Source organism: Callospermophilus lateralis, chromosome 2, assembly GCF_048772815.1.
Source record: "Callospermophilus lateralis isolate mCalLat2 chromosome 2, mCalLat2.hap1, whole genome shotgun sequence".
Taxonomy (NCBI): domain Eukaryota; kingdom Metazoa; phylum Chordata; class Mammalia; order Rodentia; family Sciuridae; genus Callospermophilus; species Callospermophilus lateralis.
This window is the reverse complement of record NC_135306.1, coordinates 836,512-862,236: the sequence shown is the minus strand read 5'-3', so window position 1 is coordinate 862,236 and position 25,725 is coordinate 836,512. Positions and strand designations below refer to the sequence as shown.

Sequence of the window (25,725 nt, the reverse complement as noted above, 5' to 3'; positions counted from 1 at the left end):
ACTGAAGCCAGGTGCAGTGGCACACACCTATAATCCCAGAGGCTCAGGAGGCTGAGGCAGGAGGATCGCGAGTTCAAAGCCAGCCTCAGCAACTTAGCAAGGCCCTAAGAACTCAGGATGACCCTGTTTCTATAAATAAAATACAAAAAAGTGCTGGAGATGTGGCTCAGTGGTCAAGTGCCCCTGAGTTCAAACCCTGGTATTAGGAAAAAAAAGAGGCAATTAAAATCCTTTATCAAATGCCTGGCTATCTTAAACACACTACTGAAGCTGTTCCCATGGAGACCCCACCAGTTCATGTGGTCAGAATGAAGGTCCCTCCCATACTAGACCAGTCCTCTACCTCATGTCATTGTGGAGAACTGGCCTCTAACCACAAGCGACCTGCTTTCCAGACAGGACAGGAGGAGTGAGGAGGCCTCGATGATAGACACAATGACCCTGGCACCTGCTGTGACGTAGACACTCACAGTGATGACATCCAGAATGCTGAGGAGGCTGTGGATGCTGTCTCCTGCCAACACCTCTTTGACTACCACCTCAGTGCCATCCTGTGCAGGAAGAGGAAAGAAAGTCTTGGTTCACAGGGTACCCACTAGGGTATTGAGAGGCCCAGCTAGGACCAGCGAGGCTTGCCTGGCCTCCATCTCCAAGTTGCATCAAAAAGTGGGCACCTTAGGGGCTGGGGTTGTGGCTCAGCAGTAGAGTGCTTGCCTAGCACAGGTGAGGCCCTGGGTTTGATCCTCAGCACCAGGATCAAATAAATAAATTTTAAAAAGCAAAGTGGGCATCTTAGATGAAAGGCATGGACTGGCTGGAGTCAGTGGAAGCAGAGGGTTCATAAGGTTGAAACAAGGAAAAAAAGAGGAGGGATGAAATGGATGAAGAAACTCTACTGAACCCAGCCACAGCTCAAGGTCATGACCTATCCTCACTGGGCATATTTGGGTGAAATTTCACAAACCTAAGCTGGTTTTCTGGACTAATTACAAGGGCTATGAGGAATAAATTTAGTTACTATCAGTAAAAACTATGGAATTCTAACATAATTTCTACTAGGCAAAATAACAACAACAACAAAAAAAAAAAAAAAAACATGCAACCTAGTGATTAAATATACAAAGCTCATCTCAGCTTGGCCCAGGAAAGTCCCTTCTGAAGTCGTCCACATCTGGCACTGGTCATCCTCATGAGTCCCTCACATCCAGGTCAAAGGCCATAGAGAGGTGGCTCCAGTCCTTCTGGGAGGCCCCTAGCACATCAGACCAGGAGTCTGTTTATCAGCTGGGTGGCCAGGTGCCCTAGGATTTGCTGGCTCTGACCCCTAGAGACTGGAAAAACCCAAGCCCATCCTTTCTATCTAACCTATCAAGCCCAGCCATTGACTAACCTACAAATGTAAGAATCAACAATCCTGACCAGAAAGGACAGTGTGGGCACTATCTTGGGACCACTGCCTACTCTCAGAACAAGGGCAGGTGGGAACCAATGGGACTACAGGTTCTGCAAGGTCAGGGGCAGCCATTACATAAGGTCTAGGACTCTTAAGCATTCTTTACACAGCGGCATGTGATGGGGAAGCCTAGGTCAGACAACACCAGGAAAAAATACTGACACCACACTCTCAGAAAGCAACACAACAAAAAGAGCCAGGGAGAGTGCAACCAGCAATCCTGGCCCAGCAACTGCCCTCTGAAGGACAGACTGGGCACCGGCAAGGCACAAATATTTAGCTCCTAGGTGAAGAACACCTTAAATGGGAAAAGGGATCAAGTGATCATGACATATCAACATAATGATTTATCTATCAAAACATTAATAGAAGTGTTCTGAGGACCTGGAAGAACAACTTTTAATGTTTAAAGTATACCAATATTTTAACAGAAACAAAACCATTGCTAAGACCAGCTGAGAGACAAGCGCATTATGGGAAAGAACACACAGGGTCCACAGCAGCTGTTTGGTTGTGGGGAGAAAGGTGTGCCTTCTCCCCAAAGAGTTACAGTTTAAATCTTTTTTTTTTAATTTTTTTTTGTAGTTGTAGAAGAACAGGATGTCTTTATTTGTTAATTTTTACGTGGTGCTGAGGATCAAACCCAGCACCTCGTGCATGCTAGGCAAGTGCTTTGCCACTGAGCTACAGCCCCAGCCCTACAGTTTAAATCTTACACTAACTTTCTCATGTGGAGCTGACAAACAGCTGGGTGGAGGCACAGTAGTCCCAGCCCTGTCCTGCAGGCCCCCGGCCCTGGACTCACAGCGTCCTGGATGCAGACTTCCAGCCGCCCATCCTGCACCACGTAGATGCTGGTGTCTGGCTCTCCTGGCCGAAAGATGTGCTCCCCCTCATGCAGCTGCACAAAGACCATGTGTTTGCACAGCTCCAGGAACAGTGGCTTCTCAAAGTGGCCTAGGACCCTGTAATGAGCAGAATGCACTGTGGACACCCACCCAGGGAAGGCGGGGTGAGGGATGTGCTTTGAAAGAGGCTCAAGAGGACACAGGCCATTGTCCCCCCTTGCATGAGAGCTAGGGTTACAGATCTATTGCTGACCCAGATCAACCTGCCCATGTTGTATGGCAGACCCAGGTCATCTGGCATCACTGTCAAACAGAATTTTAAACTTCTGAACTCCCATCAGCTCAAAGAACTTCTGGGGCTATGACTATAATATGAGACAGACACAAAAACAACCAAAGGCCAAGGTGCCCTCTTGGGATGGGGTGCTGGTACCAGAAAGAGGAAAGGTGCTCAGGGTCAGATGCTCAGATGTGCAGCTTTTTATCCCTCCACACGCTTCTTGTGCTTACTCTGAGTTTACCACTGAAAATGGAGACACTAAGAATAGGTGAAGAGGCGAGGGGACCATGAGGCCCTGCTACTGGAGCAGCCTGACCCAGCAACCGACCACTCCAGGGCACAGAGACCAGCAGTCCCAGAAAGAAGTATGGTTTGCCAATATCTTCTGACACAACAAAGCCAAGACAGAGATGGCTGGAGGGAGAAGCATGTTGAGGGAATGCCCATGCTATGGCAAGTCCTCCTGCGCCCATCACTCTCTTACCGAACATTTTTCAGCATGTACAGAACTTCTGATGGCAGATGAGAATTCTTCACATCAAACTCTGTGAGATCAGCCTCCAACAGCGAAGGTGGGGGTTCTTTCGGCTGTAGGGTGGGGTATTCCTTCTTGAAACGTAGAATTCTAAGAAGCAGAGACACATTTACCTTGAGCAAGAACAGAAGAATTAAAAAACAATGCCCTCAGTGCTCCTCTGATGTGGAAGGAGCACAGCACTAGTGAGGATTCCAACAGACTTGCAGTACCCATTAGGAGGAAGTTCCTAGTACCTCTTGGCCAAAGACAGCACCTTAGTTCTCTTCCTGGCCCGCTGCCGGGGTGCTGCTGTGTTCCCCACAAGTGTGTGGGGGAGTGTGGTCACCTGTAGGACAAACAGATGTGTTACACACCCTGTGAACAGACAGACTTGAGCACTCACGGGCCAGACCTCAGGAATTGCCCGTGGGTGGCCCACCATACTGCTATCAGCTTCCAGGGCCATCTACAACAATCCCCCCCAACCTCTTGGCTCCTTGAGGGAAGGGAATGCCAGACTCAGGGGACACACACAGCCCCACATATCCACAGGATGCCCTTGATGTCCTCAAGCAGCCAAACTGTCAGAGCTCCGTGGCTCCACACCTGCTGGCTTCTGCAGAACTGCGGCAGGGTGTGAGATATGGCAGGTTAGCACAGGCAAACAAGGGTTCAACCTAGACTGCTTATCTCCAGGTTGGAGCTCCTTAGCTACTAACTCCTATACCCCAACACAGGAGGAACACCCTGAGCGTGGCCCTGCCTGAGAGAGTTTATGGTGAAATTGTCTGAGCTAAAATAAAAGTGCAGCACTGGCCAGGTGCTGGAAATACAGGTGCTAGAAGATAAACTATGTTCTTGCTGTCCTGTCCCCCAAACACCCCTCAGTACTTAGAAGGTTCCAGAACCACAAGAGACACTTTTCAGTGTTTTTCCATAGGCCATCAGGAAACTTGGCTCTCCAGCCCCAGAGGATTGAACCTTTGCTCAGCTTAACCTCCTGAGTCCTTGTAGAGACCACCCATCTGAGAGTAGGTGCATGGTCCTCTATGTCCCCTGACTTGCCCCTAGAAATATTCCTGGAAAGCAGCTGTCTCTCCTCACTTCGCGCTGACAGAAAGTTGCACTTCAGATGGCCAAGGGCAGAGAGCCTCCTGTCCTTGCACTGGTCAAAGCAAGCTAACTGCTTCAAATCAGACATCTACCCTACTCCAGCCCTCCAGACCAGGTGGTTTGAGGTCAACAAGGCCAGGGATATTTCCAATAAAATGTATTTGGTTTAGTTGGGGAAAGCAGAAAACATTTAGCATGACTTATGACACCCCCCCAAAATCCTGTACCCAGCAGCAAGGGCCATGGAGCCCTCAGCAGCATACTCCCAGAGTGCAGGAACCAGAAGCTTAAGGAACCTGGGGAGTAGCGGTCTCCACTCCCCAGGGTGCTGTTCAGGAAAGAGCCAAGGTACCACCCAGGGCTATGAGCAAATTACCTTCCTCATGATCTTCCGACCATAAAACATCACTTTGTCCCGCTTTCGGAACCTGTACTGAGGAGTGGGGTGCACTTGTCCTGCAAGGGGAGGGAAGGGACACTATGAAGTGGGAAAGCCCCCATCCTGGGCGTGGCCCTGAGAGGGTTTATGGTGAAATTGCCTGAGCTAAAATAAAAGTGCAGCACTGGCCAGGGGCTGGAAATACAGGTGCTAGAAGATAAACTGTGTTCTTGCCTGTCCTGTCCCCCAGCCACCCCTCAGACATCAGTGCCTGTCTCAGATCACAGAGGAATCTCATTTCTTCTCACTAGATCCTTACTTGGGAAAGGGAGGCAGAAAAGGCTCTGCAAAGACTGGAAACCACAGCCTGAACCTGGATTCCAACAAAACCACACCCCTAGAGTCCAAATGCCCATAGAACATGGACACACACCCACACACATACCCTCCCCCTAGAGCCACAGTACAAACCAAGATACTTACGGAATCGGTTAACCCTTCTGTATACAAAAAAGACAGCAATACTGACAAAGGCTAGTGCCAGGAGGGCTCCAATTGCAATCCCGATCAGCTGGGTAGGCAGGACAAAGTGCACCCATCAGCAAGGCAGACCACAGCCACCAGTTGGCCCAACCAGGTCCATTCCCAGGAAAGCCTGTGGTTACCATGGTGGACTGTGAATGCTCCTCCATGAACTGCAGCCCCCAGGAACGCAGGGCAGTGGCTATACAGAAGCCAGCCTGGAGAGGAAAGCAGCACTCAGGTTGAACAGACAAATGGCCTGGATTCCCAGCCTGGAGAGGAAAGCAGCACTCAGGTTGAACAGACAAATGGCCTGGATTCCCAGCCTGGGCCTGGTCAGGGAGCAAGAGTAGAGTTGGAAGGTAGGGAGGAAGTTAGCAGCTCTGAAGATTCCAGAGAGAAGTGACCTTGCCAGAGCTGCTGAGGTCCTCTGGGCCTGCCTCCAATGACAGATAGGGAGCAACCTGTCTTCCTCAGACACTGGGACACACAGGAAGGGTTGCTAACAGCAAATGCCCTGTACATCACTAACACACCTGAATCCTGGGCTCTCATCCTTGAGATGTAAGCACAGGAGAGCAAGCCCCAGCCACAGGGGAGGCCAAGATCAACTCTTGGTGCCCTATGGGAGCCAAATAACTGCTGTGCACAGAAACCCTGAGAAGGTGGGTGGTTGCTGAGGCCTGTATTCGGTTTAGTTCCAGCTGCTCAGAAGGCCAAAGAAGGAAGATCACTTGAGCCCAGGAGTTCAAGATCACCCTGGGAAGCATAAAAAGACGAAGGAAGGAAGGAAGGAAGGAAGGAAGGGAGGGAGGGAGAGAGGGAAAGAGGGAAGGAAGGAAAGAGAGAGAGAGAGAGAGAGGGAGGAAGAAAGAAACAAACTAACTAATTAACTAAACTAAACTCTGAGGAGCCATCTGGATTTGGGGGACATCCAATATCAGTTCACATGCCAAAGAGGAAAGAGCAGAGATGTCTCCCTGCTGTGTCTGAGAAGGGCACTGACACGAACTTCAGAAATTCAGACAAGGTGAGTGAACAACTAACAGAGAAGGCTGGCTGGCTCCCAAAGCCTAAGATGGGCCCAAGAAGCCAGCCAGACATGCAGCCACTCTCCATTCTCCTGCACCCACCCTGCTCCCAAGCAACCAGGAGCTAGATGGGGAAGGGCAGGCCACCTACTAATCCTTTCCAGTTTCTACCCAATGCCATGGACCAAAGCCCCAACCTTCAGAGAAACAGGTCTCAGATACAACAGCCATGCCAGAAAAGCCAAGGAGGGCAGGAAGGCACCTGGCAAAGCGTCTCTAAGGCAAAATTCTGCATCAAGACCAGAGTGAGAGATGCAGAAAGCTCATCCCTGTGCACTTGGTGCAGGAGGCAGGTTCAGTCATCAGTTTGAGTGAGGACACCCTCTGAGAAATGCACTGGCAGGTGTTCTCATCATTATGTGAATATCACAGGGTGTGCTCATACAAACCAAGAGAGCACTGAACTCACCAGGCAAAACAATTCTATTGCATACTGTTGTACGCATGGCCTTCTGTTGGTGAAACACCCTTGTGCTGCGTGTGACTGTGCGCACAGTGCACCTCTTGCTTTAGGATTGAGGTACCCAGCGTCTCTCCTTCTTTGTCCCCACTCAGCTCTCAGGAGCTTATTGGCTGGGGAGCATAATGGCACCCCACCACTCCCTCCACTGATCTGAGTGTGCCCCTCTGAAGTCTGGGGCAGTCAGATTATCCAAGCAAAGGTCTACCTACTTATATTGCCTGCAATGATGGAGTGTCTCTAGCTTTCTGCTGTTTAATGCATTTACTTTTCTGGCTCAGGAACAAAAAAGCCTTTGGGATATGGCTGTAGTGCTGGACTGAAAAAAGACCCTAAGCAAAGCAAGCAGGCAAAGTCTCAAGCGAAACAGGACCTGAAGGAATGAAAAGATGGTCTCAAATGTCATCCAACAGCCACATGCAACTGTCCATACTGTGAAAGCCTGGCTATCTAGCAACCCGTGTGAGCTCTGGCAAGGCAACTGACCCCAGTCACAGTCCTCAGGCTTCAGGAAGTCGAGGCAGAGGAGGGAGGCAGAGAACCCTTCTCTAGGTGGAGAACCCCCCCCCTGAGTGGGGGTTCTAAGGAAAGGACTCTCACCAGATACCTGGTATACCCACCTCTGAGCAGACATCGTCCTCTTCCCGCATGACTGTAAGCAGAGCAAAGGGTGAGGAGACAGGTTGAGGAAACACTCTACTGGCGCCTTCCCCACTACTTTCAGAATCAAATCACATTCTCACTGGAAGGAAACACCTCTGCACCTTTGTTCTCCTGAAAAGAAGCTGTTTGTCAGAAGCATCTGCTGTCTCACTGCGACTTCCTTCTCCGGTAAACAGCCCTCACGTGGCCCAAGGGGAACTCACAACAGCAGCCAAGCCACTGGCTCTACTCCTAGCGCTCAGCGGAAGAGTCTGGACAGCACAGCCAGGGTCTGGAGAGGCCGTGTGGGGTAGGCTCAACACTGGCTGGGGACAGGGGTATTATGGGGTGGCTGTTCAAGGAGGGGTGAATGTGTGGGGCACAGGGTATGGCTGGGATAAGTGTGGCTCTGGAGGAACTAGGATGATCCAGCGGGGGAGGGGCGCGGCCGGGAGGGCACCAGACGGGTCAAGCAACTGCTGGGAAGGGGTGTGGCCGGAAAGGACAGCGGGGGGGGGGGGGGGGTCATGGCTTGGGGATGCAACCGCCGTAAAAGGCAGTAGTCCTGGAGGGGACGTGACCCGGAAGGGCAGTGTCCGTGAAGGGGTCATCCCGCGCGGGGGATGCATCAAGAGGAGCAAACGACCAGGACACCTCGGGGCCGTCAGAGTAGGGGGGGAGGCGACGGGGAAGCGGAGCTGGAGTAACAGGATGGGTTTTCCGGGCCCCGAAGTGATGAACCTGGGGACCAAGAGGGCCTGACTCCCTCGGTCAGGGGGGAGAGGCTCAGGCGGCCCGTCACTGGACCGCCCCTCTGCTACAGGTCCGAGCCGCGGCCGCCGAGGGACGGAAGGGCCAGCGTTCCCCGACCCTCCGACGATTCCCGAGGAACAGCCCCTCCTTAACAGTAGTGTACATGTGCCCAGGACACCTCGGGCCCGTTCAGGACAACGTAGAGTCCTCAGGGACTACCTCGGGGTCCCGAGGAAAACGAAGGGTCATCAGGGGCCACCTCGGAGCCGCGCGGGTGGTTGTAGGCGCCGGGCCCCGCGCCACAGGCGGCTAGCTGCGAACTGCCTGCGCGCGCCCTACCCACCACAGGGGTGGGCCTGGACCCCCACTTCCGGGCGCGCCTGTTGACTCCCCGGGTCCCAAGCTCCCGCAGCCCCGCCTCTGGTCTCTCCACCCATCGGCCAAGTCCCTTAAGCTACGCCCCCCTCGGGAAACTACGACTGCGCGTCGGATACGGCAGCGGCCAATCGGGGCTGTTCTTGTTGCAGGGCGCTTGGTCCGCCGTCGGTCGGAAGTACGGCGAGATAGCAGTCGAGTTGTGCAGCTCTGGTTCCCCAGCACTTGTTTTGGCTCAGGCCGGGGGCTAGTTGCCCGAACTGTCGCAGAGTGGGAGCGCGAGGCCGAGCTCAAGAGCCGCCAGCTCAGGTTGGTCCGTCCGTTTCCAGGGGGTACTGCGTCCTTTCCGCCCGCGGGGTCTTGTTCCGGTTCCTCTCCAGTCCCCGAGTATGGGGTCCGGGCCCTCTACGCCCGCGGGGACAGGAGTGTTGTGGGATGGCTGTTCAAGGAGGATCCGACTTGGTTCCTCTACCCCTCGGGGTTGAGTCCAGGTTTTCCACCACGGGGTCCGGGGTCTTCTCAGCCATCCTCGGTGCTGACCTTTCAAAGCTGTTTCCTGCAGGGAACGTCATGGGTTTCCTGACCGCAGTGACTCAAGGCTTGGTGCGGGGAGCAGACAGGATGAGCAAGTGGACCAGTAAACGAGGGCCGCGCACTTTTAACAAGGGACGGGGCGCCAAGGGCACAGGCATCCGTGCCTCAGGCTGGAAGTTTGTGCAGATAAAGGAAAAGGTCCCAGAATTTGTTGTCCCAGACTTGACTGGCTTCAAGCTCAAGCCCTATGTGAACTATCGAGCTCCTGCAGGCACAGACACACCACTGACTGCTAAAGCACTCTTCCTGGAAACAGTTGCACCTGCTATCCAAAAGGACTTTAAAGAAGGTACTTTCAGTCCTGACAACCTGGAAAAGTATGGCTTTGAGCCCACACAGGAGGGCAAGCTCTTCCAGCTGTATCCCAAGAACTTCCCACGTTAGAAAGTAGATTGCCTTGGAACTAGAGGCTGCTCTGACCCAGCCTGGGATCTTGAGTTCCTGGAGGAGTAGGGGGCAGTTTCTCCATCCCGTTTCTATTAAAAACGTGCTACTTGGGCTGGGGCTGTAGCTCAGTGGTAGAGCACTTGCCTAGCATGTGTGAGGCACTGGGTTTGATCCTAGCACCGTGTCAAAAAAAAAAAAAAAAAAAAAAAAAAAGCATTGTGTCTATCTACAACTAAAAAAAAAAGAAAGAAAAGTGTTACCCTGTGCAGTGTGTGGTTGGCATCAGGTGGTGGAATGTGTGCTGCATAACAGAGTCCATGCAACTTTAGAAGTCAGGTTTGCGGACATCACTCAGCCCATACCAGTAAAAATTTATAAGGCTGCATGAACCAGGTAAAGCTGATGAATTCACCCCCAAAACCAAAACTATCATGTTCCTTTTGGGATCCCAAGCAATTGGTCAGGTGAAAATAACTGCCTCCTTGGGGAAACCTAAAGATGAAGCCACATGCAAATTGGTGTCAAACTGGGCTCTGTTGACTAGTCTCTCCTGCTGAGTTAGGCCTTCAGATCTGTTTCATTTAAGATTTAGCTGACCCATACATGTTCTAAAACTCGGGGGTCAGGGGGGGATCAAACTCAGAGGAACTCAACCAGTGAGCCACATCCCCAGCCCTATGTTGTATTTTGTTTAGAGACAGGGTCTCAGTTTTTTAGTGCCTCGCTTTTGCTGAGGTCAGCTTTGAACTTGCAATCCTCTAGCCTCAGTCTCCCAAGATGTTGGGATTACAGGCATTCACCACTGCACCAGGCACATGAAATCTCTTTACACAAACTCTAAATTTGCAGCAACTGGGTGTGGCTCACACCTGTAATCCCAGTGACTTGGGAGGCTTGAGGCAGGAGAATCCTAAATTCAAGGTCCACCTTAGCAATTTAATGAGACTGTAAGCAACTAATACCCTGTCTCAAAATGAAAAATAAAATGGGCTAGAGATGTAACTCAATGGCAAAGTGCCCTTGGGTTCAGTCTATGGTACCAAAAAAAAAAAAAAAAAAAATACAACAAATGGGCCACCAACAGGGATTGGTAGAAAAATGTGTCATGACCACTTTGGTTTTTGCTGGCATATGGGGGTGTGCCACCAAAACATAAGGCCAGCTGGGCACAGTGGTACATGCTTGTAATCCCAGCAGTTTGGGAGGCTGAGGCTGGAGGACAGTGAGTTCAAAGCTAATCTCAGCAAAAGTAAGGTGCTGGGGCTAGAGTTGTGGCTCAGTGGTAGAATGCTCGCCTAGCTCAGATGAGGCACTGGGTTTGATCTTCAGCACCACATAAAAATAAAGGGATTGTGTCTACCTACAACTAAATATTAAAGGTGGGCGTGGTAGCATATGCCTGTAATCCCAGTGGCTTGGGAGGCTGAGACAGGAGGATAGCAAGTTCAAAGCCAGCCTCAGCAACCGCAAGGTCCTATGCAACTCAGTGAGACTCGTCTCTAAATAAAATTCAAAATAGGGCTGGGGAGTGGCTTAGTGCCCTTGAGTTCAATCCCTGGTAACCCCCCCCCCAAAAAAAAAAAAGGAGGAGATGACTGTTTAGGACATGGAAGCTGATCTGTTTATTGCCACTAAGAGGAAATGATTAGTGACACCTGATTGTCACTTTATTTTTTTAAAAAATTTCTTTAGTTGTAGTTGGACACAATATCTTTACTTATATGTGGTGCTGAGGATTGAACCCAGGGCCTCACATGTGGCGAGCACTCTACCACTGAGCCACAACCTCAGCCCCCATTGTCACTTTATGACCAAGGTGGCTCAGAATGTACAAACATCTTCTCCCCTCTTCACCTTTCATTCTACCATGTGATTGGAGGATTGTCCCCCCTCTGTGGTGCCAGGGATTGAGCCCAAGGGTACTCTACCACTAAGCCATTCCCCCAACTTTCTTCCCCCCCCCCCTTTTATATGAGGTCTCATGAAATTACTCAGGCTGGCTTTCAATTTGTGATCCTGAGTCACTGGGATTATAAGCATGTGCCTAGCCTTCTCATGTTCTAAAATTACTTCCAGGCCAGGAATATAACTCAGTGCTAGAGTACCGGCCTATTAGGGGCAAGGCCCTGGGTTTGTGCCTCAGCACCAAGTTTCTGAGTTTTAAAATTACGTTTTTGGTTTTTTTTGTTTTTGTTTTTGTTTTTTTTTTTTTTTTTTGATAACTGAGGATTGAACCTGAGGTGCTTAACCACTGAGCCATATCCTCAGCCCTTTTTACCATTTTATTTAGAGACAGGGTCTCACTGAGTTGCTAAATGCCTCGCTAAGTTGCTGAGGCTGGCTTTGAATTCCCAATCCTCCTGCCTCAGCCTCCCAAACTACTGGGATTACAGGCATGCACCACCACACCTGGAATATAATTACTTTTTTTAAAAAAACTATTTTTTAGTTGTAGTTGGACATAATACCTTTATTTTTTATTTGTTTTTTATGTGATGCTGAGGATCAAACCCAGAGCCTCGCATGTGCTAGGCACGTGCTCTGCTGCTGATCCACAACCCCAGCCCATTATAATTACTTTTGACGTGATAAAGTAACTTTTCCCAAAAAACAGCTTCATTTAATCAATACAAATGCTTAAACACATATGAAGGGCTGAGATCAAACTACCAGAGAAACTGAGTTTTGGAGATGGAAAACCCCAATCACTGCCAGACATATCATGCAGTGGACCAGCAGGAAGGACTGTAACTCCTGAAGTCACTCCTGGTGTAGCTGGGAAGGGTCTTAGTGACCTCATGCTCAGCTGGCCTCCCACTTCCAGAGGTGAAGAACATGGTCATAAAAGGAGCAGGTGGCCAGGAGGCTGGAATCCAAGTTCATCCCTTCTGGGTAGGAGCTGTAGTCATAGTTCTGGCTGCCACTCTTCCTGTCCAGTAGAGAAGCCTTTAGCTGGGATCTGGCATGGCCCTCCCCGTCGTCGTCTACCATAGCTTGAAGGGAGGTTGCTGGTGATGTATTTACAAGCTTTAGGCCGTAGGCCCAGTCTGCCAGTCTGGCTCCCACTTCGCTGAGAGGAAAGGAGGAGGAGGGAATAGGCTGCAGGGAACGGGCGAGGAGCCAGGACCAGTCGGCCCCATATACCAGTGAGTTGGGCAGCGTGTGGGATGCCATGACCACCACTTCCTGCTTCTCTGGAGCAAGACAGAACAGGAACCACAGTGTTACTTGGAGCTGATCATCCCTACTGACAGCCCTATCTACCCTCAAAGGGAAGTTTCAGAGCAGTCAGCGTGTCTGTAGAGAAACCATCAGGATGAACCTCAGAGAGGAATAGCCAGGGCTACAGAACCACATGCATAGGCGCCTTCTCCTAGCTGGAGAGTCCAATAAAAGCTGCTCAGGGGGTTGCCCCACTGAAGGCTTAAAGCAGGTGGGTGTGGTGGTGCACACCCGGGGGGCTGAGGCAGGATCACAAGTGCGAGGCTAGCCTAAGCAACTAGCAAAACCCTCAAAATTGAAAAAGGGGAGGGAGCCATGTGCAGTGGCATATGCCTGTAATCCTAGCAAGGCAGGAGGATTGCAAGTTTGAAGACAGCCTGGGCAACTTAGCCAACACCCTGTCTGAAAATAAAAAGAATTGGGGGTGTAGCTCAGTGGTAATACCCCTGGGTTGGATCCCCAACACGGGGTGGGGGGGGGTAATGAAAAGCAAAGGTTAAAGGAAAAATGAGTCAACCAGATGGGAGGAGATGAGGCAAAGGGGACTGTGTGCTGGGTACAGAGGCCAGAAAGGCCACGGCATGTGCAAGGAACTGCAAGTGAAGGGCCCTGGCTCACTATGCTGGTGGTAATTTGTGGCCAAAGGCTCCACAGCAAGCAGACTGCATTCCCTAGCAAGGTCCATATGAAGTTTATTTATGGTTTCCTTCCAAGCTGATCCTAGGGCAGCTTGGAGGGTGGGGCAGGGCTGGAAAGAGGCCAACAGTGTTCCCACTGTTGGCACAGCCATGGTGGCATGGAAGAGGCATTACCTCTAGAGAAAGGAAGGAAGTGTGGCCAAACAGGAACAGATCCACAGCCCGGGAGAAGACCACACCAATAAGGGCAGCTGCAAGAACATGAAGAAGGGAGCTAAGGTGCCCACTGGGAAAACTGCCAGCCATCACTCAGGCTTCTAGTCAGCTTAGATGTTAAGTCACAACTCAGAAAGTGCCATTGCCACTACCTTTGATGTACAGGGAGTTATAGTGCACAGTGATGTGCGCCAGAAGCATAATGAACACTGAAGGAAGGCCAGGACGACACTACAGCCCAGGGACTTCACAGGGCAGAGGTGGCTCCAGAGAGCAAACACAGTGGCAGGGCCCTTGGGCAATGATATGGGCTGACCCTGGGGAGGACACTCCCAGGAGGCTGTCCCAGAGACCTCCCCTGGGCAGTAAGGACCCCCACCCCAGCAGTCCTCATCCAGCAAACATAGCACCAGTTCCTGGCAAAATCACCTTCTACACATTCAGAGTAAGCTGTGCCCTCAGACAGCTAGTAAAGGAATGGACAGAGATACCCTTTAGGGGCAAGTGCCACCAAGAACAGTGCAGGGGAGGGACCAGTGTGGTGAGAGTGCTCTGCAATCTAAATTCACTAAGCATTCATGTCCAGAAAAGGGGGCTCCAACAGGCAGGAAATAATGAAACAGTTAACATTCAAAACTGTGAACCACAAACACCTCCCAGAACAGCCAACAACAAAATGACAAAATCAACCTGGAATACTGAAGTCTGAGACAGACCCCTAGTGAAATCATTCAGCTTGAAGGATTAAGAAAAAAACTCAACACAGTGGCAAGGTAGAAACCACCCACATGTCTGTCAGCAGACAAATGTGTGAACAGCCTTCAGGAAGTTCTGGCTCCTGATGCAAAGGATTAATCCAGAAAAGTTCAGAAGCCAAGTGAAAGAGTTTATGAAAGGCCTGATCCTTCTGACCCCATTGTGTCAAGTACCTACAGCAGGCAATCAGACAAGCAGAGAGCAGCTGGTGGGAGTCACAAGATGAGCAGTGGTCATGGCTATGGAACGTGCATTTAAAATGGCTGGGCTGCAGTGGGGGCTCAGCAGGAAAGCACTGGCCCAGTACGCACAGGAGGTTCTAGGTCCCATCCCCAGGACTGTTAGAAGAAAAAAAAAAAAAAAGTTAAAGTGGCATATTTTATGCTATACCTTTTAAAATTTTTATTAAAAGCAGTTTTTTAAAAAACTGCTTTTTTTTCCCTCTAGTCAGGAAAAAGCAAACTACTTACAGTAGCCATCAGACTCCTAAAGCAGCAAGCCAAGCAATGCAGGAATATATATTTTCAAAAGATTCAAGCAAAGAAAGTGAGTCAAAATCTTACCAGCAGACTTCTCTTCAAGTATCAAGGCTACACAAAGAAGCAAAGAGCCTTCCAGGATTCTAGGAGCACCACCCCAAGCCGTTCTCTGCCCACAAAGACCACAAGCTGCCAGCCCTTGTCAGGGCAGGCACTAAGAGTCCTCCACCATGAACTTAGATGGAGAAAAAGTAGGTGAGGCAAAGAAGGAAAAACACTAGAGCACACGTGCCAGGTCCTGGGATCCCCAGCACTGCAAAAAATATGTATCATATGATATTGTAAAAGTGTGTTGAATGGGGAAAAAAGCCACTAAGAATGGGAAGAGCAGTGGGATGCAGAATAAACTCAGTGCTGTTTTGTGGGTGGCAGGAAGGAGGAACAACTCATGTAACGTGGCCAGCCTGTTTGGAAAAGGATTCAGAGGCATTCAGAGCTCATTAGACCATCAGCATGAAGACAGCACCACAAGAGTACAACTCCCTAAACACTGAGAACAATAGAGAAGAGCAGAGCCAGCAGGTCACAGAGAAACAAGCAGTGAGCATGCCGTGACACCCAAAGTGGCAGCGACTCGAGAGGTGAAGAGTGGATATCAGAGCAGCCTAGCTGCCAGTGTGCACAGCCAGCCACCCATGCAGACAAGCACCACACTGTCCTCACAGCAAGGCCAGCTCCATGCCACCTGGAAGAAACACACCTCCAGTGAAGTGAGGCAGAACCCTGGGCAGGGAGCCAAAGACTGGGCTGAGCCCTGATGGCGGCTGAGACCCGATCCAGGACATGCGGAACCTGGAAGACCTCAAGTGTGAGGCCAGCCTCAGCAACTCATTGAGGCCCTAAGCAATTTAGGAGACACCTTGTCTCAAAATTAAAAAGGGCTGGGATATACTTAGTGGTTAAGCACCCCTAGGTTCAATCCCTGGCACCCCCCCCCCAAAAAAAAAGAAAAGCAAACTCCCAAAATTGTTAAGTATGATTAGATTTTGTTTAAAAAAAAAAAAAAAAATCTTTTACATGGGGAAAAAAATACCTCAATGGTAAAATCAAGAACAGAGACAAATTTCTAACCCATTCCACAGTTAGAGCTAAAATCCCCAGTAGGTTGAAAAAAAAAAAGAAAAACTCTAAAACTGAGAGGTAAAAAGATTAGAAACCAGAGAGAAAAGGAAACAAAACACGTTCAAAGATAATTCAAGGACCAAAATTACAAAACCAGTCCTTCAACATAAGAAAAATGTACAATTTCACTTGCAATTGGAGACATGAAAATTTGAACTACTGAGATGACATTTCTCACCGTCAGATGATACAGGTCCCAAAGTTGGCTGTCTGCAAAATGGCAGTGCCTGGTAAAACCCAGCTTGTATCCAACCTCTGACTCTGCCATCCCCCTCTGGGGGCAACCCTAAAACCCTTCTCCCATGAAACAGCTTGAGCAAGAGGAGGTGCACTGGAAGATGAGTGCCCTGTGAGGCGCTGGAGCAACCTGAGCCCACTCAGAGCTGGAAGGCCATGTGCAGTGCACCAAGGGCCACGTGGAGGGCACCAAGACCTAAAGTGTGTTCCGCTGAGTAGGATGGAGCCTGGGCCTCAAACACAAGGCAGGCCTCTATCACTAAGCCACACCCCTGGGCCCCCAGGCTAGTCTCAAGCAACTGCCTCAGCCTCCTGAGTGTGGGACTAGATAGACACTGCCAATGCACCTATCTTTTATTCTTTTATATATTTTTACTTATAGATGGACAAAATACCTTTATTTTATTTTTATGTGGTGCCTCACACATGCCAACAACAGAGAAGAGCAGAGCCAGCAGGTCATGAGAAATAAGCAGTGAGCCAAAGCCCCAGCCCCCTGCTTGATGACATTTTTAAAAGAAGTAAGTAAAGAACAAAGGTGGTGTAGGGGGGTGCATTGGCCTCGCCTGTGATCCCAGCTACTCAGGAGCCTCAGGCAGGAAGATCACAAGCAGGTCAGCCTGGGCAACAGTGAGATCCTATCTTCAAATAAAACAAAAAGTGCTGGGGGTGCAGCTCAGTGTGAGGCATGTGTGAGGCCCTTGGTTCAATCCCAGGACCACCCCCAACACACACAAAAGCATACATAAAATGCTATGTTCCATATTATAAGAATGGAAAAATAAGGAAAAAATGCTTATTTTTGCAAAAAGACACAATTATAACCATAAACTAATAACACTGCTTACCTATAAGAAGTGAATAGAAAAAGGAAAAGGGAAAGAAGAGGAAGAGAGATTCTCTGGAGCATACTTTTTGTCTAGTTTTAACTTCTAGAACATTGCTAATGTGTTTATGCACTTGAAAGAAAAATAATAAAATGAAGATAAAGAAAACATCCTTTAACCTCTAATCCCAGCAGCTTGGGATGCTGAGGCAAAAGGATCACAAATTCAAGGCAAGCCTGAGCAACTTACTAAGGCCCTGTCTCAAAATAAGATAAAAACTGGGTGTGGTGGCACACACCTGTCATCCCAGTGGGAGACTGAGGCAAGAGGATTACAGATTCAAGACCAGCCTCAGCAACTTAGAAAAGCCCTGTCTCAAATTAAAAACATAAAAAAGAGCTACAGATGTGGCTCAGTGGTTAAGGAACTCTTGGTTCAATCCCCAGAACCAAAAAATAAAATAATATCAAATAATAATAAATTAAATTAAGTTTTAAAAAGATCTGGGCTCAAGTGATAAAGTACCTCTGGGTTCAAGCCCTAGTACCAAAAAAGTTACCAGACATATTGGACACTGTAATGATAGAAGGGTCAGCATATGAGGAAGATACGAGAATTATAAACATACATAACCTAAAACAAAGCCTCAGACCAGACGCGGTGGCACGCGCCTATAATCCTAGAAACTTGGGAAGCTAAGGCAGGAGGATTTCGAGTTCAAAGTCAGCCCCAGCAATTCAGCGAGACCCTGTCTCAAAAAAAAAAAAAGAGCTAGGGATGGGGATGTGGCTCAGTGGTACAGTGCTTTGCTAGCATGAAGCCAAGTTTAATCCCTAGTGAGACACACACAATCATAATACATATAAACAAAGCCCCAAAACACATGAAGCAAAAATCGACAAAAATGAGGGTAGAACAGAAAGTGAACAGTCAGCAGCTGGAGACTTCAGCGGCCCACTTTCAAAACAGAAGTAGAGCAACCTTGCAAATCAGTGAGACCCAATAGATATCTAGGTGCACACCACCCTGCAGACACACTCTGCTGAAGTACACTGACCACTCCCCAGGACAACCCATAAATTAAAAGAAAATCCACAACGCTTTCTTCAGTAAGAAAATAGGGACATCTCACATAAATGTTTAACAGGCTACTGAAACGACTTAATGGTCAAAAGGAATCAGGGAGAACATACTCCCATAATCCCAGGGGCTTGGGAAGCTGAGGCAAAAGCGAGGCCCTAAGCAACTCAGCAAGACACTGTTTCTAAATAAAATACAAAACAGGGCTAGGGACGTGGCTCAGTGGTGAGTGCCCCCTGAGTTCAATCCCTGGTATTTAAAAAAAAAAAAAGAATCAGGGAAATGAGGAAGTACCTGCAGAGCAGTATAAGGAAAGGTTCAACAAACCAAAATGTACAGATGGGCAAGAACAGGCTCAGGAGGACAAGTGGCACTGTGGATGCCCCCATCACTAAGATGACCTTGAGCCTCAGGGCACAACAGAAACAGTGAGGAGAGACAGGAAGAGGAGCTGCGGGGGAGAAGGGCAAGCTACAGAGCCAGGTCTTGAGTATGGCTATGTAGGCTACGAGCCTGCCTGGGAGTAAATGGAGGAGGCAGGGGCAGAGGGTAGCACCCTAGGGACGATGGCCAAGTGGCACAGGCCAGGATGGTCTGCCTGCTCCTTCTGGGGCAGAAGCCCCTGCTTTTGGGCAGGGAGGGGAGGTAGGGGAGGTCACAGCTGAGTGAGGAGGGGAAAGGGGCCCTGGGGCTTGAGGAGAAGGGCAAGAGAACAAAGAGGCCAGGCAGAGGTGTTGTGAGAAAGGGAAAGAGTTATCAGCACATATGGGACTGGGACAACAGGGTCAAGCTGTTCACCAGAAGGAAAAACGGAGGAGGTGGGCCATATAGATGTGAGGGTGTCAGACAGTAAACCTCCTGGGCACGGTCCTGGTGGGGTCAAAGGAACCAGGTGCTGAACCTGCACAGGCTCTTCTGAACCTGCAGTCCTGCACAGGCAGTGAGGGGCAGCAGTAAGAGCTGGTGTAGTCTGGGATCATGCAGAGGTTGGGGAGGAGACTGGCAGGTCCCCACTCACCTGTGGTCTTCTGGCAACTCAGGATCCTGAAGCCACTGTGCATGCAGGCCACCAGGAGCAGGTGGTGGTGGAACGGGTGCCACTTGAGCCTCCACACGCCACCCTGCACAGGCACATCTGCCCACGGCTGCTTCATGCTCCGTGTGTCCCACAGCAACACGTGCTCATCATAGCTAGAACCGGGCAACTAGTGGCCTCACTTCTCCAAGGGAAGAGGGCAGCAACAGGGAACACCTCCCAGGAGACCCACCCACTCAAAGGCCCCTGACCCAACCTTGCACTGTGGCTTGAGGGTCGGCAGACGGCACGCCACAATACCCAGTGGAAAGGTGGGAAATGCAAGGCCCCCATGACCTCCCTTGCACTCACCTTCCTGTGGCCAGGATGTGCTCCCGATGGGGACTGCTCTGGATGCTACACACACCCATGGAGTGTCTGCAGGGAAAGAGTGCCCCTGAGCAAGGGATGGTGGGGGCAAGGAAGGCCCATGGGCGATGGTTGGAGAGGGATTGCATGTGAGTTGCCCCCTGGCCAATTACCTATTGCTGGTGAGGATGGACACAGCAGGCATCCTGGTGTCCCAGCCTTTGAGAAGGCCATCATCCCCCCCTGTGTGGACAAAAGCAACACATCAGCAGAGGACCTGGTGATGGGGATGGCCGCTTCTCAGGGAAGAATCTGTGAAGCCTTGGTGACTGTCCTGCATGGTTTCAGGCTACCACTGAGGCAGAAGCACTGCTGCCTCTGATGTGCTGCACAATTTCCTCATTTATTATACATTGTACTTTGTATCTTCCATCTTTCCCACTCAATAGAAGCACAGTGAAAGCAGTGACTTCGGTCTGTTTTGTTCACTGATGACCCTATCATCCAGTACAAGTGTTCAGTAAATATTGGTTGAATGATGGGGTTGGGGTTGTGGCTCAGAGGTAGAGCACTCGCCTAGCATGCGTGAGGCACGGGGTTTAATCCTCAGCACCACATAAAAATAAAAATATTGTGTCATCTATAACTAAAAAATAAACATAAAAAAGTATATTGGGGGCTGGGGATGTAGCTCAAGCGGTGGCGCGCTTGCCTGGCATGTGTGCGGCCCGGGTTCAATTCTCAGCACCACATACAAGCAAAGATATTGTGTCCACTGATAACTAAAAAATAAATAATAAATATTTAAAAAAAAAAAAAAAAAAGGACTGGGTTGTAAGGGGGAAAAAAAAGTGTATTTCCCACCCATTCTTCCTTAAAAAAAAAAAAAAAAAAGTATATTGGTTGAATGATTGAATTAGTCCTGAAATATTAGGCCATTGTCCTCTCCCACACCCCCTGCTCTGAATTAGCTAAGCCCCAAGGCAGAGGAACTAAGGAACTAATCCAAGATGGAGAGAACTAAAAAAAAAGAATTTTGATCTCAGAACTGTTCAAGGATGTGATACATATAACACAGATAAGGAATCTCCCTCAGGAAAACTGAACACGAAGCATATCATCCTAGGTGGGATGAGCAAAGGGTACCACGACAATAGCAGTGCAGGACCAGGCCTGACCTGGTTGGTGAGGCTGGGTGTCCTACACGGGCTTCTTCAAAGACTTTAAGCTGAGTATGCCAGAAAAGTGGAAGCAACCTCTGGAAGAAACACTGTGATGAAACATCGAGACCCAGAGAGAAAATGGAACATTTCAGGAGAGATGATGAAGAACACAGATACCTCACTCAGAATAGAGAAGAGAGGTAAGCACCAGCCAGATCACACAAGGTCTTGGGAAAACTGATTAGATTAAGTATTTTGGGTTAAGTACTTTGATTAAGTATTTTGGATTTTATCCTAAAAGAAATGGGAACTGCAAAGGGGACGATCTGTAAGATGTGATAAGCTCTTTATGTTTTTTATGATTTTGACCTAGGAAGGGACAGAATGGATGTTAGGCCATCACTTGTGCTCTGCTGCAGACAGCTAGATGAGACCACAGCCTGCACAGTTCTGCCAGGAAAAGAGCAAAAGGTGGCCAATTCCAAGGGATGCTCAAAAGATAAAATCACAGCTGGAGTTGTGGCTCAGTGGTAGCACACGTGCTTGCGTGGCATGTGTGAGGCCCTGGGTTGGACCCTCAGCACCACATAAAAATAAATAAAGATATTGTGTCCATCTGCAACCAAAAATAAGAAAGATAAAACTAGTTAGGACTGGGACTCTTGGGAGGTGAGGAGTACAGGAGTTGGTAATGGATTCCTGGCTTCAGATCAGAACCAAAAGACCATCCCCCTCAATAGATGCTAGGGAGGAGAGGTCGGATGTAATGAGCTCAGTTCTAGGTAGCAGAAACATCTTGCCTGCCAACAAGAAAAATGGATTGAAAGCAATAAAAATGTGGTTGCTTCTGAGAAAACAGTAATTGAGGCAAGGAAAGCAAAGACAGAGAGTGAGAAAAGGATCCAGACAGATGCCAGATGAAACCAACCCTTCTGTGCCGAGGAAGAGGAGCAAAGCAGAAAGGAGGGCTATCCCAGAGACACCTGAGAGGTGCACAGCAGAGGGTGAGGCATGGCAAATGTGCAGGGAGACTGCCCAGTGAGGCTAGGAGCACTAGGCCTAGAGCTACGGCCACCAGTAAAGACCTGGGCCAGAGAGTTAGTGGAGGAGGCTGTGCAGTTTCTGACAGCCTAAAAGAATTGCCCTACACTGCACTGCACCAGGACTGCAGCCACTGCCACCAGCCAGGTGGAGCTCAGAAACCAGAGCAGGTCTTTTCTTGTGTAGTTTGTTCTGTTCTTCAGAACCCAACTCTTCCACCCTCCCTCGAATTACCCCTTGGGAGAGGCTACCCAAATGCCGAGTTCTGTCAATTTATCATTCCCGCATCAGCATCCCAAAGTACAAATCACTCAAAAAGACAAGAATTCACCCTATTTCTCTCACATTTCCTTTTCTTTTGGAAGGTGAGCTATACTCAGAAAGGAGAGACCTGAAACCCAACACGACAAAGTCAACAGATATCAAGCAAGAAATGGGACTCAGAGAGGATTTGGTACTGAGTGCCATGGAGGCAGGACAGCTCCACAGGTACCTGCTCCACCCAAGACTTGTGATGCCCGAAGTCTGCTAAGGAACAGGAAGTGGCACCAGTGCCAGCTGCTGTCCCAGAAGACACTCTCCACACAATGCCCTCAGGAGCCCAGCACACCCAGCACTTTGGCCCTGGGCCAAGCCTCATCCCCTCCCTCCCTCCCAAGTCTCCTGTCAGAAGCAAGTGGGTCAAGACCCTGTGCAGAAACACTGACCTGAATATACCACTTCTGTCTGCCAGTAATTGAAAGCAGCGATCCAGGCCTCAAAGTGATGGGCCTGCCAGGAGGCCACGTGCTGTAGCCCAGGCCCCGCTTCATTCACCTTCAGGAAGTGCAGCTGCCCCTTAGAGTTGCTGCTGATGATTTTCAAGGGCTGGTCACTGGCCCTAGACATGTAGAACCGATGGAAAAGCCCAATGAGTACACTCACCACCCTCTTCTGGTTCACAACCAAGTCCCAGGTGAGGTTCTCCAAAGCTCTGGCATATGGACACACCTCAAGGCTTGCTTGAGTATCTGCCATTGGGTTATCACAGAAACCAGTGTTGCATTCTCTGAGGAAAACTTTATTGCCATTTATCCAAGATGCAATGATTTTTTTTTTTTTTTTTTTTTAATTAGGATTGGTAGTGATGTTCCCAAATACAGGGAATTGAGGCTCAAAACTCTCTCTGGTCTGAAAATAGGAAATTCAATTATCAGAGGAATGACTTGAGGCCCTCCTGGCACTTACCTTCCGGATTTCCCAGTGGACCAATCCAGGGACAAGGCCAGGCACTGCTCCTCCAGGATGACGCTGGACACTGGCTGCAACAGGCTACTGCTCTTCTACTGAAAAGAAAGGAACTCCCCTGTCCAGGCAAACATGCTCCCTTGCCCCCTCCCATGGAAACACAGCCATCAGCTACTGGTACACAGTCACACTAGACTGGAACACCTGCTACGAGCCAGGCACAGGATGGGACTGAGGATGCTGAAGCTCACACCTCGGGATGTCTCCACACTCTTGACTCGGGGCATGGTCTCTTAGCCACCTGGATGCTCAGGCACATCTGCTGTCTCCACGCTCAAGAACCATGCCTGACACATGCTCTGCACCATCCCAGGCCTCCTAAGGTCCTGGCAATTCTGTCCCAAGAGACAGGGACAATAAGAGCTTTCCTCTGCTTTTCATTTCAGAAGTCATAACAGCCATTAAAATGCTACCTCTCACTAGATATAGTGACACACACCTGCCATCCCAGCAACTCAGGAGGCTGAGGCAGGAAAATCACAAATTCAAAGCCAGCCTCAGCATCTTAGCAAGGCCCTAAGCAACTTAGTGAGACCCTGTCTCTAAATGAAAATTAAAAAGGTCTGGAGATGTGACTCCGTGTTTAAATGCCCCTCGGTTCAATTCCCAGTACCAAAATTAATTAAAAACGTTAGTTCTCTTGTCTAAGATTTATGCGCGTTTCTTTTTTTGAGAAAGGCCCTTGCTAGGTTATACAAACTGTTCTCAAATCCCTGAACGCAAGCAATCTTCCCACCTCAGGTTCCCATGTACCTGGGACTGTAGGAATGTGCCATCATGTGTGGCTGTGTGAGTGCAAGTATCTAAACAGCCCCCTCAGGAAGCCCTTAGCAGGCTACTGTACTACAGTCCTGTCTTAGGTGTATGTGCTCCCGCCTGGAACATAGTCCCTGGGCCCAGTCTTCCTCAGACATTCTTCCCCTCATTTCTAGGACCAGGCTCCTGCTGAGCAGGTCAGAAGCAAGGCCCTGAGTTATCACAAATCAACGCCAGCTGGGCTTCTGCTCTGGTCCCACTGCAGCACCTGCACGGGGGTATGTTCCTTCCTCCCATAGGCAGAGAGTGTAGGCTATGGGCTGATGGTGTCATTCCACATGACATCTACAGTCTCCATCTTCCTACAACAATCATTAAATCATTTTGCAAACCATGGCACTGGATCACCGTAAACCACTTAGAAAACCTCATGTGGGGCTCACACACTCTCCCAAATGTTTTTACATGGGAAAGTCACCATTATTCTTAGTCCCAGTATCAACCCAAGGCATGCTTGCCCAGCTTTCCTTACAGAACCCTCAGATCTACTGTGTGTGAACAACCTGTCACTTCAGCCCTTCTGCTGAGCCACTAAGGTAATAACCTCCTCTCACCAGACCCCTGTCCAATTTAAAAGTGACCCCATAGCTTCTTACAACACTGATGACACAGTCCAGCATTAAAGGAACCATTCTAGGAAAGCATCTGCACAGGCACAGCCCCCTCCCCACCCCCTCCAGTCTCCTCCCCCACAAAGCCTGGCCTGTCACTGACCTCAGATCCCCCCAGGCGGAGCAACTGTATAGATCCACTGGCATCTGCCAAGCCCAAGAGCGCTGAGCCGGCCACTGGGATGTGGCACCTGGAGAGAACTCACACATGAGAACACAGGACACACACCAGAAGAGGGGGACATTGTGCTTTCCAGTAATTTATTATTTAAATTTCAAATCTCTAACCAAGCTAGAGCTTTTAATCCTGCTCCCATATAAAAAGTTTCCCAGCTCATAAAATCACAATTCTCATTGCTTACTAGGCTGATTCTGACTCTGGGAATGGGAAACTGACAGGGAGATGATCCCAAGAAAAGTGCCTGCCACATGCCCATTGGCAGGTGGGACAACACAGAAGTAGCTACTTGATGAAGATGCCAAAGCATGGGACTCCATGATTAGTTGAGCAGAGGCTCAGGACCAATTCCAGACCAGGTGGGGTTGCTATCAAAGTCATACCATTTCATGTCCAGGATTGCAGCAGTATCTCTTCTTTGGACCTCAGCCAGAGAGGAAGTAGAGTTGTCCTCATTGAAACTGTACAGGTAGAGACGACCTAAACGGACGTGAGGCTCCTCAACCTCCAGTCCACCCTACAAAATATGCACATTCTCTGATTACCCCCAACAGATGTCAAGAACACAAGATTTGGGAAACCGCATCCACTAAGAAAGGTAGACCAAGACTGGCAAAGCGGCCCTCTGCCTGGAAGCAGAGTACTTAATTTCCTGAGTGGGTCAAGTGTCTCTCTTCTGGCATGTGACCAATAAGTAGGTGAACTCTCCCCACCCAGCACAGACAGTTCCTATATGGGCCAACAGGACCCAGCACGGCTAGGTTAACTGCGCTGGGAGTCCTGACCTGGTCCGCCCTCACTTTTCAGCACCCAGTTCCGTTCTCAGAGATCCCTTCCAGCGGGCAGGCATCATCCTAACAGGTACTCTTATCTTTATTGCAGATTCCAACAGTGTGCCTGGGCCGTGCCGCTCACGAATCTGAGTGGTTTTCTGGAGGCCAGTGGCCGCCTCCCGCCCCGCGTGCTCCCTGGGGGCCCTGTGCCCGGGCCTCCCGCCCCGCACACCTTGGACCCGGACGCGGCATCCGGCCTGCGCAGCTGGTAGGTGCCACAGGCTAGTAAGTGTCGGCAGCCCTCCAGCGGGCACCACTCCACGCTGTCCGCGGTGAACTCGGTGTCCACGGCCTGCAGCACCCGCGCACAGCGGCCCGCCATCCAGCCCGGAAAGACGCTAGGCACAGGAGGCGAGGACAC

At 49.8% G+C, this 25,725-nt stretch overlaps 3 protein-coding genes across 19 annotated transcripts in view; 1 reads left to right on the top strand and 2 right to left on the bottom strand.

Moving 5' to 3' along the window:
- The window catches only part of Pnpla7 (patatin like domain 7, lysophospholipase), a 67,158-nt gene extending 59,377 nt beyond the window's left edge, over positions 1–7,781 (bottom strand). For 5 of the 11 annotated variants that reach the window (XM_076844999.2, XM_076845006.2, XM_076845005.2 and 2 more), the window contains exons 1-8: positions 7,284–7,781; positions 5,256–5,384; positions 5,074–5,161; positions 4,588–4,667; positions 3,353–3,444; positions 3,066–3,206; positions 2,259–2,418; positions 471–551 (exon numbers count right to left, since the gene is read on the bottom strand). In XM_076844999.2, the coding sequence (XP_076701114.1) occupies positions 471–551; positions 2,259–2,418; positions 3,066–3,206; positions 3,353–3,444; positions 4,588–4,667; positions 5,074–5,161; positions 5,256–5,384; positions 7,284–7,313 (801 nt within the window). In that variant the 5' untranslated portion in view covers positions 7,314–7,781. The remainder of the gene's footprint in view (positions 1–470; positions 552–2,258; positions 2,419–3,065; positions 3,207–3,352; positions 3,445–4,587; positions 4,668–5,073; positions 5,162–5,255; positions 5,385–7,283) is intronic. The other 6 variants (XM_076845002.2, XM_076845010.2, XM_076845000.2 and 3 more) reach the window with 5 other exon arrangements.
- Positions 7,517–9,525, top strand: Mrpl41 (mitochondrial ribosomal protein L41). 5 transcript variants are annotated; one of them, XM_076845017.2, is made up of 3 exons: positions 7,517–7,615; positions 8,586–8,742; positions 8,996–9,525. In XM_076845017.2, exon 3 carries the CDS (start codon positions 9,004–9,006, stop codon positions 9,409–9,411), a length of 408 nt encoding a protein of 135 aa, XP_076701132.1. In that variant the 5' UTR covers positions 7,517–7,615; positions 8,586–8,742; positions 8,996–9,003; the 3' UTR covers positions 9,412–9,525. The 5 variants fall into 5 exon arrangements, with proteins under 5 accessions (XP_076701132.1, XP_076701131.1, XP_076701130.1 ...); XM_076845016.2 differs by lacking the exon at positions 7,517–7,615 and adding an exon at positions 7,904–8,128; XM_076845015.2 differs by lacking the exon at positions 7,517–7,615 and adding an exon at positions 7,904–8,217.
- A 2,147-nt stretch (positions 9,526–11,672) lies between these two features.
- Dph7 (diphthamide biosynthesis 7) lies at positions 11,673–25,725 on the bottom strand. Of its 3 annotated transcripts, none has more exons than XM_076845011.2 (9): positions 25,537–25,725; positions 24,915–25,048; positions 24,457–24,544; positions 22,867–22,961; positions 22,347–22,519; positions 19,609–19,678; positions 19,439–19,504; positions 19,070–19,242; positions 11,673–12,608 (listed from the first exon to the last, which is right to left on the bottom strand). In XM_076845011.2, exons 1-9 carry the CDS (start codon positions 25,684–25,686, stop codon positions 12,217–12,219), a joined length of 1,341 nt encoding a protein of 446 aa, XP_076701126.1. In that variant the 5' UTR covers positions 25,687–25,725; the 3' UTR covers positions 11,673–12,216. The 3 variants fall into 3 exon arrangements, with proteins under 3 accessions (XP_076701126.1, XP_076701128.1, XP_076701127.1); XM_076845012.2 differs by lacking the exon at positions 11,673–12,608 and adding an exon at positions 12,618–14,584; XM_076845013.2 differs by lacking the exons at positions 24,457–24,544; positions 25,537–25,725 and having other exon boundaries at positions 11,675–12,608; positions 24,915–24,999.